Consider the following 12,877-nt stretch of genomic DNA (forward strand, 5'->3'; position numbering starts at 1 on the left):
TTCTGTTTATGAACTTCTCTTACTTTTACTGTGCTTCTCTCTGATTTCTTCTTTTTATATTTTTATTTTGTATAATTGTTAGGCTAATATTTACTTGTATGAAGACTTCATATGGGGAATATAAAGAAAATGTTTTCAGGAGATGCAAAGCAAGTTTCACTGTACAAATTCAGTGACAATAAAAGCATTTTGTTCTGTTCTATAGTGTTTGTGAAATATCTCAAAAATTTGTTTTAAAGAACAACAAAAATAAAACTCATATAAAACAGAAACAAACACAAGACAGGTCAATGTGTGAGTTTGATGGAAATTGATAAAAGAAAATCTGAGATGTATTTTGAGTTTCATACACAAACCAAAGTAATTTTAACTAATACAACAGACTGGAGGCCAGTGCAGAAACCTGACAAATAGTGTGATGTGATCACTTTTCTTTGTCTTTGCTGGAACTTTGACAATAGCACAACAAAAGAGCTGGGGGTTTTTTCCAATTACACAACATTCAAGTTTCTAACATCCTCCTGTTTATTTTAGTTTTTTGTTTTTTGATCAGTAACCATGTAATAAGCACAATAACATACAACTAGAGGATGACATCAGGTTCCTGCATCATCCTCTCAGGATTTATTTTGCAATAATGACCTATTTCAGGTATAAAAGGAAAGGGAACATAAAAGAATCTACCATGTTCAGCAAACTAAATTTGCATATTTCACTTCCTTCTTGAAAGCATCTGACCTTAAAATACCTTTAACTGGAATGGAGTTGAATGTCACTGTATACAGTTAATAACTGATGTTTAATCATTGTTCATGCTATATGTAGTCAACTGAAGCAATAAATTCCTCAGTGCCGCAATACTGACTAAGAAAGCTGAGCTCTCCAGCTCACAGAACCATGCCAGTAGTGCCTACATGTACCAGGATGCATTTCACATGAACTTCTGATGCAGTGCATCACGACCCTGGCCTTTGGCTATTACTTTTTGTTGGCCTAAACATAGTGTTAGATGATAAAAATACTCATCTAGCACATGATAGCCAATTGTCAGTGTATTTCCTACAGTAGATGCCAGTCGACACACCACAAGGAGAAGAGAGGGGCACCTGCATTGAAGCTAAGTAATGTTCTGTTGTGGTCATGGTCAGCAATAAATGTTTTTACCCATCCAAAAAAGGTCCACCTAAAAAAATTTACATCATTTTAAGTGTGTACTAAATTTAGAATATTTTGACAGCAGTCAGATACCCGCTTCTGACATGAAACTGCCATTACATGAGCCAAATTTTGCTCTCTGCAAACCAATCAACCAAACTTCATGAGTGGAATCAGCTTGCAGAACATGTAAGCCTACTGTTGCCTCGAACAGTTAATTTCTTTGTTTTATCGTGTGACTTTAGAATTTTTAACAGTTAACTTGAATTCACTAAATCTACACAATAACAGAAAGTGACTAACCAATCAAAGCAGCGGGTTAAAAGCAACTCCATTGTTCTGCAAGGTAACAGCACTTGGCCATCAGAAAAGGGTCTGTGGCAAAGTTTTCAAAATATTCTAAATATAGTGTACACTTACACAGATATTTTTGGGTGGATCTTTTTTTTTTTTTTTTCGTAATTCAAGTTTTCAGTATCAACTTTTCAGTACATCACTTCATCATTTGCAATTCAAGATGAGCAGACCAATCACTTGTTGTTAGTTCTTACATGGCAAGGCACAGCTAGATAAGAAAAAGGACATGGCAAAAAAGTGGGGGAAAAAAGCAAACAAAAAAAAAAAAAACATACAGAGTGAGAAAACATCAATGGTGGGGGTAAAGAATTAAGAGGGTGCAGTCTCACAGTAAGCGTGAGAATGTGTGAGTGTGTTTGTGTTTGTGTGCAAACTGCCACATGGGAGAAAGTTGCATCAGTCAGACAAGTGTCTAAACCACCGTATCGCCTGTCTGAGTGTTGATTTGGTTATTGTGGAGAGAGCATGAATTGTGTTTCTTGACACTATACAAAGCAAACATCCAAAGTTAATTAGCAAACCTCTTCCTGGATATATACTATATTTAATGCCTTTTATTTTTATTTATTAAATATATCTTAGGGGCCTTTTTATGGCTTTTTTCATAGAACAGCTGAAGATGTCCTATTTATAAAACGGGGGGGTGGGGGGTGGGGGGTGTGTGTGTGACATGCTGTAAAATGGGCCACAGGTGGGAGTCGACCTCACAGCTGCTGCAGAGGACTCACAGCCTCATCATATGGGGAGCAGACTATACCACACCGCTCCATGCTTTTTATTTGATCATATTTCCATAATACAAGAACACACTGTGTACAGTTTGAATTTCACACCTGAAACGATGATGATTATTGTGGGACCCCGAAAGAAGAGATGACACCGGTGTACCCGAAAACAATGTTTAATACGAGCTCGGGTTCTTCCATGGCATACAGCATGCAGTGTAAGAAGGAATGAACAAAGAACACTCAAACAGCAACAGCTTATATGGAGTTGTATGACTAGAAACATATGGTTTATCTTAGGCCATGCAAACAATCTAGCTATGGACAGAGCCTTGTCCACCTGACCTTCTGGCGCCCTTCCTATCAAATGCCAATGTAAATGTACACACGATATATGAGCGTAGGACATACCACACTGATCACACAAACACACACATGCAAATGATTTTGTCAAGAAAAAGCAGAAGTTGTTCATTTCAAGGTCAAGAGTGACAGACTCAGCTCAACAGAGGAAACAACCACTTCTCTTATGAGGATGCTTAGTGGTTTATTACAGTGGCAATTCTGTCTACAAGTCACTGAGAACTCAACAGAACTGCAGCCATGGCAGACGGGGAGGTTAACTACGCTTCAGTTGTATTCAAAAATAAAAAAAATTCCTCACTTGAAGGTAAGTTTAGTTTTTTAAATACATTACATCAGGAAGGCTTATTATGCTGTTGGGACGGATTGGATCTTTGTGTATCTAATCGTCATTTGCAATGTTGATTTCTTGCACTGGTATCTTCTTCAATAATCCTAGACTCTAAGTGCAGTTTACTGAGCAGAATATTAAATCCAAGTAACCTCACAATCTTAGCATCCTGAGAGAAAAAAATTGTTGTTCAGCCAGAAAAATCTGCTCATCATTTATCTGGTAGGCAAACGTCAGTATCCAGAGAAAGAATTAGCAGCATGACATTAAGGAAGAGCTGCCAGGAGCAGTTTACAAAACAGATGTAGAGTTAATCTGGCACATTTGCACTGATGTTTTTTAAAATCCTTATTGATTATAGTAGACAATAGAAAAAAAATAATCAAATATTGATGATTGGGTTCAGGGTTCAAATTACAGAGTGGCTTTTGGGGGGAGCCCTATTAAAACATATCATTTGCACATGCACACAGGGAAGTGTGCAACAGAGTGCTCAACTGACCCTTTCCGAAGCCCCACATCCAAACAGAACTGTCCAATCATAGCTGAGCAACCATAGCTAGAGTTGCCAAGTTGTCAAGTTGTAATGAGCAAATAAGCCCAGTTTGGCACGTTTACTATTTATTTCAGGAACATCAGATTTAAAAGCTCTCCCCAAATGTCCCAAAGTAGGCTTTCAGGGGGGCTCGTCATTTTCGGGGGAGCCGAGCTTCTTTTTGCTCCCATGTAATTCAAACCATGGGAATGATCCTCTGCATTAAGTAACTGACTTGCAAATTTGAATCCTTTTCCAAACTGTACTGTATTTATCTGCACTTATCATTTCTGAAAATAACTCTAGTGTTACATTCTACAAGGGTTTAAACTATGCATCAAATTGATATTTGCTGCTCCCAAACATGCACTTGTTTCGTACTGCCTATTTCTTTAAACCACAATGGAGATTCCACAAGAGACCACAGTTAGATCAGGAAATTGTTTAATGACAGTTTTTTGTAGTGTTTCCCAATAAAGGCAGAATTTCCCCTTTTACACGGTCTGTTAACTGTAACACAATTTCATTATCTTTGGATTTAGCAAGTTTAGACAGTTTTAGCTAGATTAGATAGTTGTGATAAACTGTGAGGCTTTAAAGAAACAGGCAAGAATGATTTATTGATTTGAAATAATGGAATAATCTTTTAAATGTCCAGTGTGAGATTTACAGGAATTTACTGGCAGAAATGGAATACAATGTAAACCTTTTTTTTAAAGTGTATAATCAGCTGAAAATAAGAAATCATTGTTTTTGTTACTTTAGAATGAGCAGTTCACATCTACAGAGGAAGCAGGTCCTCTTCCATGGAATCTGCTGTCACTCTGCTATGTTTCTACGTTAACCCAGAACTAACAAAAGTCTCTAGTTTCAGCCTTTTGCATTTTGCACGTTTTGTAGGCATTGTAGGCTCTTCTACCGGTTTGGAAAAGGAGAGTGACATGAGGTGTTGGTAATATTTAAGCTAAACTCTAGATGTCATTAACCATGAGATGATGTCTCTCAATGTTTTAGATAAAAAGGAAGAGGAAACTGTGTATGATGAAGTGAAGGTGCGAGGTGAAACAACCGAACAAACTGGTGACACAAACAGTAAGTTGTATTTATTACATTCAGGTATTACTGAAACTGGGAACATTTCTAGTAATATTCCTCGTGCTGAAGGACAAAATCTGCAGCCCTCATTGTGTGCAAAAAAATATTGCAAAGTTTATCTGAAGCTAATGTGACACTTTAGCAGTCTGAGTCGGTAAAATCGAGTGGATACATTTCCTGTGTTTTACTCACTACTGTCTTTGTTGTGTAATTGAGTGTTTCCTTGTTGAGCAGTCAAGCAGAGACAGTAACACAATGACAGATTTTTGTATTAAACAGACTGGATGTTTGAAGGATGCCTTCTTAATTTGGTTAACTCAAATGTTGATGTATTATATTTATATCTGTGGTTTAATTTCAGCAGCAATCTTGCCAAATAAGAAGGCAAACAAGCAACATCGCCACAATCTGCAGTTGGCTTGTTGTTTGGGGATTCTTTGTGTCACTTTGCTGTTGGGTGTCATAGCAGTCTGTGTCTACTGTAAGTACACAAAACAGGAAGTCCATATATTCACTCAGACCACTTTTTATTGCCACAGTCAGGAGCTAAACTATATTGGTAGTTCATTTTACCTACTATAAAAAACTGCACCAAACTGTTTTCTAAATCTGTTATGAACAAAGTTCATTTCTAGACACAATAATCAAAATTACAGAAAGTACAGCAAATGTGGTCACATATTTTCTGAAGTAAGAACCAACAGACTTGGGGCTCAGGGCTTTAGGGAAAGATGGATAATACTGAAAGACTGATTAGCACCTTGTTTGTTTTCGTCTTTTCATGCATTTATTTACAGCTACAGATGGTAACTTCTATAAAAAAAAATATGTTCTTGTCATATTTGCTGAATCTGTCTCTATATACTTGTGGATCTTGAGACATCACAAATAGGAAGGATTTCAATACCTAAAAATCTGAGTTTCAGAGACTTTGTGTCCTGAATTCTGGTGACTTTTTAAGAATGAAAATGAAATAATAAGTACTCTGCAATAGCATTTTTATGTTTAATACTTTTAATTTTACTCCTCAGTCTCAGGAGAGAACACAGTATAATTCTTCACTCTAGTGTGAACTTGTACAAATCTCTGGCACAAACCAATAATGATCTTTTTTTTTTTCAGTTATTTATTCTTTGCCCCTGCCCCAACAAGAAAATCTGTGCATCATATTTCACAAAATGCATACCCCTTTTTAAACATTTCCTTGAGAAACAGGAATTCTGGATTGGTGTACCTGTACTGTTGTCTGGGTGGAAACTGGACTTTTAGAGTCAAATAATACACCCTGTATAACATCAGAAAGAGACCCTAATTGTATCTGCATGAATGAAAACAACCAAACAGAGCCAGCTTCCCACTCAAAACGTTGCACGCGCACATACACACACACACACACACACACACACACACACACAGTGGAGTAGAGGAAAGACAGGCAACAGGCACTTAACCCAGTATATGGGCTAGGACCTGGGAATGAAACTCAATGAGTCTCATTCCCAAATTTATGTATTTACCAAAATACCGACTTTTTTGGTTGGGTGTCGGCACAGTGGATTCTTGCATCTGTCATTAGGAGCACTAGGAGGAACCAAAGGAACCTGATTTTTTTTTCTCCACATATCATTTGTCTCATGTCTTACAGTCAGGATACAGACAAATCCAGGGAAAGTACCAGAAGTACACAAGCCGCCATTACTGCGCTACAGAATGCACTCATTTGAATATGATCTGTCATAAGGAATGTACAAGTTTCTACTTTTACTTCTGAGATTACATTACTTTGACAACGCTGTTTAGGAAGTTGGGAAGAACCTGTGCAGTTTGGCTGCTCAAACATTAGGGACAAACTTCAACATTGGGAATGAAAATACAGAAGCCTTTACTTCATGATGAGTGTCCATCTTAGACCAGACACACTACAGAGATTCACTGAGCGAACAAAAGACCACAGTGTTCACCAGAAATGCATCAACAATATTAACAGAAAGGACTTTGCTCCTTGAAATCTTGAATACCTCAATACAAAAATATCAATTCATATTTCTTTTTAAATATATTACACAATGTCCATCACTTAAATGTGACAGAGGTGGTCTATTTTCTCCATTCTCTATTTCTGGCCACTGTCACAACCAACATCTAACTACTATGTAAAGTTTGAAGAACCTTAATATCGACAAAGGTATCAGTTACTGAGGACTACTGTCTGACATGGTCAGTCCAATAATTCATACTGTCACTGTCAGCAGACACTGTGTTTTGAAGGGAACCCCAGACCTGTGAAAATCTCACGGGAGTGATCATTTTAACCAAAACCAAGAGAAAATCTCACAACAGAGTCATAAATCTTGGGTTCCCTTCCAGACACAACGAGAAAATACAGAGTCACACATGACAACATGCCACCTCAGTAATGATGGCAGCAAGAGATGGCAGAACACACATCTGGTCTCCAGATTTGTCTATAGTGACAGTTTCAGCAAAGAAGACAAACAGCAATTTTTATAGAAGTTACCAACTGTAGCTTTAAGAAACACAATGAAAACATACAACTTCCAAAAGACTGTAAATAGGAATTAAACTCCTGAAAGTGGCAAAGTGGACAACACAAAATACAAAACAAGCTTTATTTCTGTCTTTTTTCATTTTTATTTTGCAGTTACTACATTCAGCCACGACAGCGAGCAGAAGCATTTGAAAGAAAATATAACGTCTCTACTGGCTGTCAATCACAACCTGACAAACCTCAACCACAAACTCCGCTCAGAAAATGAAAAACTGAGGCAGGATCAAACCAATCTGACAGTTCAGGTCGGCAACCTGAGTCAGGACTATCGTGTCCTAGAAAGCAAGATCGCAAACGTGACTGAAGAAATTCAGAACCTGAAAACACAAAACCAGGAGCTGGAGAGAGAGAAGAACAACTTAACAGAAAAACTACAAGACATGGAGACCAAGCAGAATGAGCTCAACGTCAGTCGAGCTCAATGGAGCATTGATGCCTACTGCCCCAAAAAATATAACAGTATGTTCAGAACCAAAAAATTATTTTCAAAAGTGACCAAAAACAATGCTATCACAGTGCAGTAACTGTTTATTCATTGGTCTCTGTTTCAGCCAGACGGTGTGATTCTTGTCAGGATGGCTGGTCACACTCTCAGTCCAGCTGCTATGCGATTAATGACGCTCGGTCTCCTTATCGAAAAACCTGGGATGAAGCTCGGGCATATTGCAAAGGAAAGATTTCAGATCTGGCTGTTATAGATAGTCAAGAGGAGAAGGTGATGAAAAGTTATAGTTATTTTCTAGTCTGAACACATTCTGAGTCTGTGGGGCATAATGTGTTTATTTAAGTGCACTGTTTAAATATATGAATGAAAAATGTCTCTCTGTTGTCAGACATTCATCAGTAATAACAGCTGGAGGAGGTCAGGAACCAACGGATACTGGATTGGACTGAGAGTTGAAGATGGGAAATGGAAGTGGGTGGATGGAAGTGATCTGACTGAAACGTAAGAGACACGTTTCTAAAGATTCAGAATCATAAAATCTATCAGCTTTGATCTAAACATCATGTTCTTCTTTCAGCTCCTGGATACGACGACATCCTCCTACTGACGGTCACTGTGCAATTTCTGTCCAGTACGAAGAATGGAAATCAGTGAACTGTGGTGACAGAAGAATGTGGATCTGTGAAAAGGCGGCTGTATCTGTTTAAACTCTGCAGGCAAACTCGAGAAAATTACTGGATATTCTGTACAGATTAATTACATGTAAGATAATATCAACAGATAATATGAACATCAAAATATCAAGTTTTCTACTTCATAATTTTCATTTTTTAAACATGTAAACGGATTTTATTTTATAGACACAGGTACTTATTTTAAAAAGCTGTTTGTTATGTGCTTTGTGTGCATCATGTGTTTGTGTCACTGAAAAAAACCCAGAGACTCAGATATATGTGCAATGAGATATTGGATTATAGATGTACTGAGTCTGACAAGACGCCACCAGCAGTTAGGAAAACACAGTGACTGGTGTAAAGGGGCATTAAACTGTTAATTATTAATAATAAAGGATGCCATTTCTGCTGCTGAAGCACTTATTATTTGTGTATCAGCAGAGTGATGACAGGGACCAACATAAAGGCTCAAAGTTTCTTTATGTCATGTAACGTTTAAAGCTGATTGTCCAGCAGAGGGCGCTGCATCACTTTGTTTAAACAGAATGATCCCAGAGCTGTTTTCTTTAGTGAATGTACTGTGATGTAAAAAGTCTTAATATAATGCAGAGGTGACCGTTAATTGTTATTAATGTTAAACAGATTCCTGTTGCAGTTTATTATATTTAATAAAACTATTGTCAAACATTCTTGTTATTGTCCTTTTCTCACATGTTGCTCATTAAAACTATCATTAAGTTTTCAAAAAGTGAGAAACAACAACAACATTATTCAGGATGTTGAAACATATTTGAACAGGATGAGTCTGAGACACATCTGACCTTAGAGAGTCTTGTTGTTTATTATAAAGAATATATTTTATACCTGTTCTACATGAAATGTGCCCTGAGGTAACTTCTGTTGCTATATAAATAGATCTGAATTGAATCTTTTTTGCTTTGAAATGAAAGACAGTTTTGAAATGCCAATATGATATGATATAAACACCACAAGGCATCAGCAGTTACAGTTTATGTACAGTTTAGACACTCCATACATTTCCTTATAAACAATCAGCATCTTTACAATAATTACAAAAGGACACCAAACTCTGGTACAAACAAAGGACTCAGTTCATGAGACATGCAGGTCACTCAACAGAGATCAATGAGGCCTCCATAGTTTGGCACAATTGTACTGGAAACCTTACACTGCCACTGGCTTCACCTCATGTACAGGTGTTCAAACTGGCTGGAGACAAATTTAAGAAAAACAGGTGTAAATAACTTTGTATTATTCAGATTTTATATTTATGATATGATATTTCTGATGTTGCACCACTAGACTTCCCTTTGAAACAACACAGAATTAGCTATTAATTTGGAAACCAAAACTGTCACAACCTCAAAGCAGAAGTTGAGTAAAGACCAGGCACCATCACCAGTTAATAATCATGTCGCTTCGTATCTACTGTGAGTATCTTCTTCAGTGTCAGTGTTTTTCCTCTAAACTTGTTTGTCTTTAAGTATAATTTCACATTTTTTTAAGTAAGTTTTAAAACAACAGCCAGATGAAAGTCTGAAAGTCGTGAAAGTCTTCCTCCTGTTCATACTGGCTCATGGTGGAATACATATTATTGGTCCATGGTCTGTATGGATCACCCCTCAACGGTTTGGCCCGCATTTGAGCTGTGGACTAAATGACACTATCTGTACTTTTAAAAGTAATTATTCCCTGAATCTCAATGCTGAGTTGCAGTGAAAAGACAAGAAAGATGCTTGCTGTGTTTTACTCTGCAGTACATCTCTGTGTGGCAGCAGAGTCTAAGAAAAGGGAGAGAGACTGATTTAAAAGCAGTTACACTGCCTCCATTGACCTAAATCCCGAACAGGACTTTGAGCATTTTTACTGGTGTACCTGGGAAACTGAGCATGCTGTCATCATAGAAACAGATCATAAGATTGTGATGTTTTTTGTAACTTCGAAGATATCTGCTGTCTTGACTCTGACACGCAGCCTCTCTGCTCACCAGCCCAGCTGCAGTCTCTATGTACTGATTGGCTAGCTCTAGTGACCTCTAACCAATCAGATAGTGCTGTGGGCAGGACATTGAGACTACAGAGTGTAATAGCATATTAAGCTATACCTCTGTAATTCTTCTCCCTCTCTATTTGCAGTATTGAGTCTCTTGCCACCTTCAAATCCTGTCTTAAAATGCAACTTTTTGAAGTGCCAGACTCTGTCTGATTCTGCCTCATCTGAGTTTTGTATATCGTAGTATAATATAGTCAACACACAGAGATCAAAGCAAATGCATTTTTTAAAATAATCTAACCCTAATCTCACTTTTTTTTAAATCCAAAAAATGATCCGAACCATGTTCAAAACCATGATACAATCTGAACCATGAGTTTCCTGATCCGTTGCACCCCTGAAACTGGCCCTGTGTAAAAATGTATTCCAATGCTAATGTGAGATTTCAGCAGTCTGAGTAAGGAAAATAAATCAAGTACAAGTCAAATACAAGTCATCTAAAGTTTCATCTTATTAGAGCAAAATTTGCTCTTTGTGTTTCCCCAAACAGTACATCTCTTCTGAGCTGCAGTGAAGTAACACAAAAGGGACTTTTTGTACTAAAAAGACAGTAACTTTGGAGGAGAAACACTCAATTTGACAAAATAAGATGACTGAATCTTCATGTAGGCTTCAGATAAAGGCCAGAATGTATTTTGCACAGAACAAGGACTGTGGATTCATACAATGGACGTGGATTACAAGAAAAGATCCACCAGAACGAAGTGGAGGATTACAGCAAGAAAACACAGTTTCAGTGTTCATATGGTTCCCTAACTATTGCTTTTAAAGATTTGAAACATGTCAGGCTATCCCTTAAAGTATTTTATGATCATGTGAAAGAAGTATTTACTTGTATTTTGTTATTAAAATGCGTTATATGAAACTTGCATTAAAACAAAGTCTCAAAGCCCAACACCTTCTGTCACTGTAGTTACCGCCGTCATGTCTGAAAACAACGCAAAGCTGACTGCAGAAAACCAGCAGCTGAAGACACTGATGCAGCATCTGAACAACCAAAGGAATCAATGCAACGACATAACAGAGCAAAAAGAAAGAAAAATCACAATCCTGACTGCAAAACACCAGGAGCTGGAGAGACAGAAGAACAACTTAACAGAGCAACTACAAGACATGGAGGCAAAGTGGAATGAGCTGAATGTCAGTCAAGCTCAGTGGAGCATCGATGCCTACTGCCACAAAGAAAATGACAGTATGTTCAAAAGCAATGAATTAATTCCAAAAATAACCAATAACAATAATAATAATAATAACAATAATATCTTTATCAGTTGGTCTCTGTTGTTTAAGACAGGATGTGTAAACCATGTCAGACAGGCTGGCTACCCTACCAGTCCAGCTGTTATGCAATTAATGACCCTACGCCTGCTTATCAGAGAACCTGGGATGAAGCTCGGGCAAACTGCAAAGCAAAGAATTCAGATTTGGTTGTTATAAAAAATCAAGAGGAGAAAGTAAGTAGAAAAAAGTGGGATTTTTTTATGGCAACCTGTATGAAATTAAAAATATTTTGTCTAGATTTGAACTCACTGAGTACAGGCCACAATATGTTTAATCAAACAAAATGTTTAAATAGCATATCTATTGTCAGACATTCATCAGTGTTCACAGCTGGTACAGCTCAGGAACCAACGGATACTGGATTGGACTGAGAGTTGAAGATGGGAAATGGAAGTGGGTGGATGGACGTGATCTGACTGAAAGGTAAGAGACACATTCCTTAAGATTTTCAATCATGAAATCTATCAGCTTTGATCTAAACGTCATGCTTTTTCCTCAGCTCCAGGATACGAGAACATCCTATCAACGGTCACTGTGCAATGTCTGTCCAAAACAAAGGATGGAAATCAGTGAACTGTAGGGGCAAAAAACGATGGATCTGCAAACAGAAGGCTTTATCTGTTTAAAAACTACAGTGTAACTTCAGAAGGTTACTGGATTCTCTCTAAAGATTAATTACATGAAAGATAATATCCACTGGCCTACATGTGTAAATAAATTTGAATGCTTTTCTTGCTTTATCAGAGATGCAGTGATTAATGTCAACATATAGTGATTGATAAACAAGACCAAAAATGTCCTCAAAGTTTCTTTTTCCTGAGTAACATTTTAAATGTGTTGCTGCTGATTGGCCAGCAGGGGACACTGCATCATTCATTCTCAACAGAATGATCCCAGAGCTGTTTTCTTAAACATTTACACTATGATGTAAAGATATTAATATGTAGAAGTGACAGTATTAAGTGTTATCTATTGAGAAGCAAATTCCTGTTTCTTTTTTATCATATAAATCTATTAAAGCAGAATGGTTCAACTAATATAGATAAAGTCTAAATAAATGTGTAGTACTGTAATAAATAAGTCTCTCTCCTTGATTAGGACTTTTACAACAATGGCAGTGTACTGGGTAACAGTAAAGTAATCAGTCTTTTGTACCTCTTGTGAGTATAAACTCAACTGTAACTTATTGTTTGTTTAACTCACACTATGTTTTTTTTCTTGTATGCTTGAAATGATAGTTCTTATTTAAAGTATATGTATGCATAAAAAGAAGC

The 12,877-nt window shown here is 37.2% G+C and overlaps 2 protein-coding genes across 2 annotated transcripts; both read left to right on the top strand.

Moving 5' to 3' along the window:
• Nucleotides 1-2,739: 2,739 nt before the first annotated feature.
• Nucleotides 2,740-8,656, top strand: LOC146322112 (uncharacterized). The gene is made up of 7 exons (XM_084725771.1): nucleotides 2,740-2,907; nucleotides 4,481-4,558; nucleotides 4,923-5,042; nucleotides 7,224-7,589; nucleotides 7,682-7,845; nucleotides 7,964-8,076; nucleotides 8,153-8,656. The coding sequence occupies exons 1-7, from the start codon at nucleotides 2,841-2,843 to the stop codon at nucleotides 8,280-8,282; spliced, it is 1,038 nt and encodes a 345-aa protein (XP_084581897.1). The 5' UTR covers nucleotides 2,740-2,840; the 3' UTR covers nucleotides 8,283-8,656.
• A 2,764-nt stretch (nucleotides 8,657-11,420) lies between these two features.
• On the top strand, nucleotides 11,421-12,401 carry LOC146322113 (CD209 antigen-like protein C). The gene is made up of 4 exons (XM_084725772.1): nucleotides 11,421-11,514; nucleotides 11,613-11,776; nucleotides 11,914-12,026; nucleotides 12,103-12,401. The coding sequence occupies exons 1-4, from the start codon at nucleotides 11,436-11,438 to the stop codon at nucleotides 12,227-12,229; spliced, it is 483 nt and encodes a 160-aa protein (XP_084581898.1). The 5' UTR covers nucleotides 11,421-11,435; the 3' UTR covers nucleotides 12,230-12,401.
• The last annotated feature ends 476 nt before the right edge of the window (nucleotides 12,402-12,877 follow it).

The sequence above is a fragment of the Lutjanus erythropterus genome, chromosome 9, assembly GCF_056507025.1.
Source record: "Lutjanus erythropterus isolate fLutEry1 chromosome 9, fLutEry1.hap2, whole genome shotgun sequence".
Lineage (NCBI taxonomy): Eukaryota > Metazoa > Chordata > Actinopteri > Lutjaniformes > Lutjanidae > Lutjanus > Lutjanus erythropterus.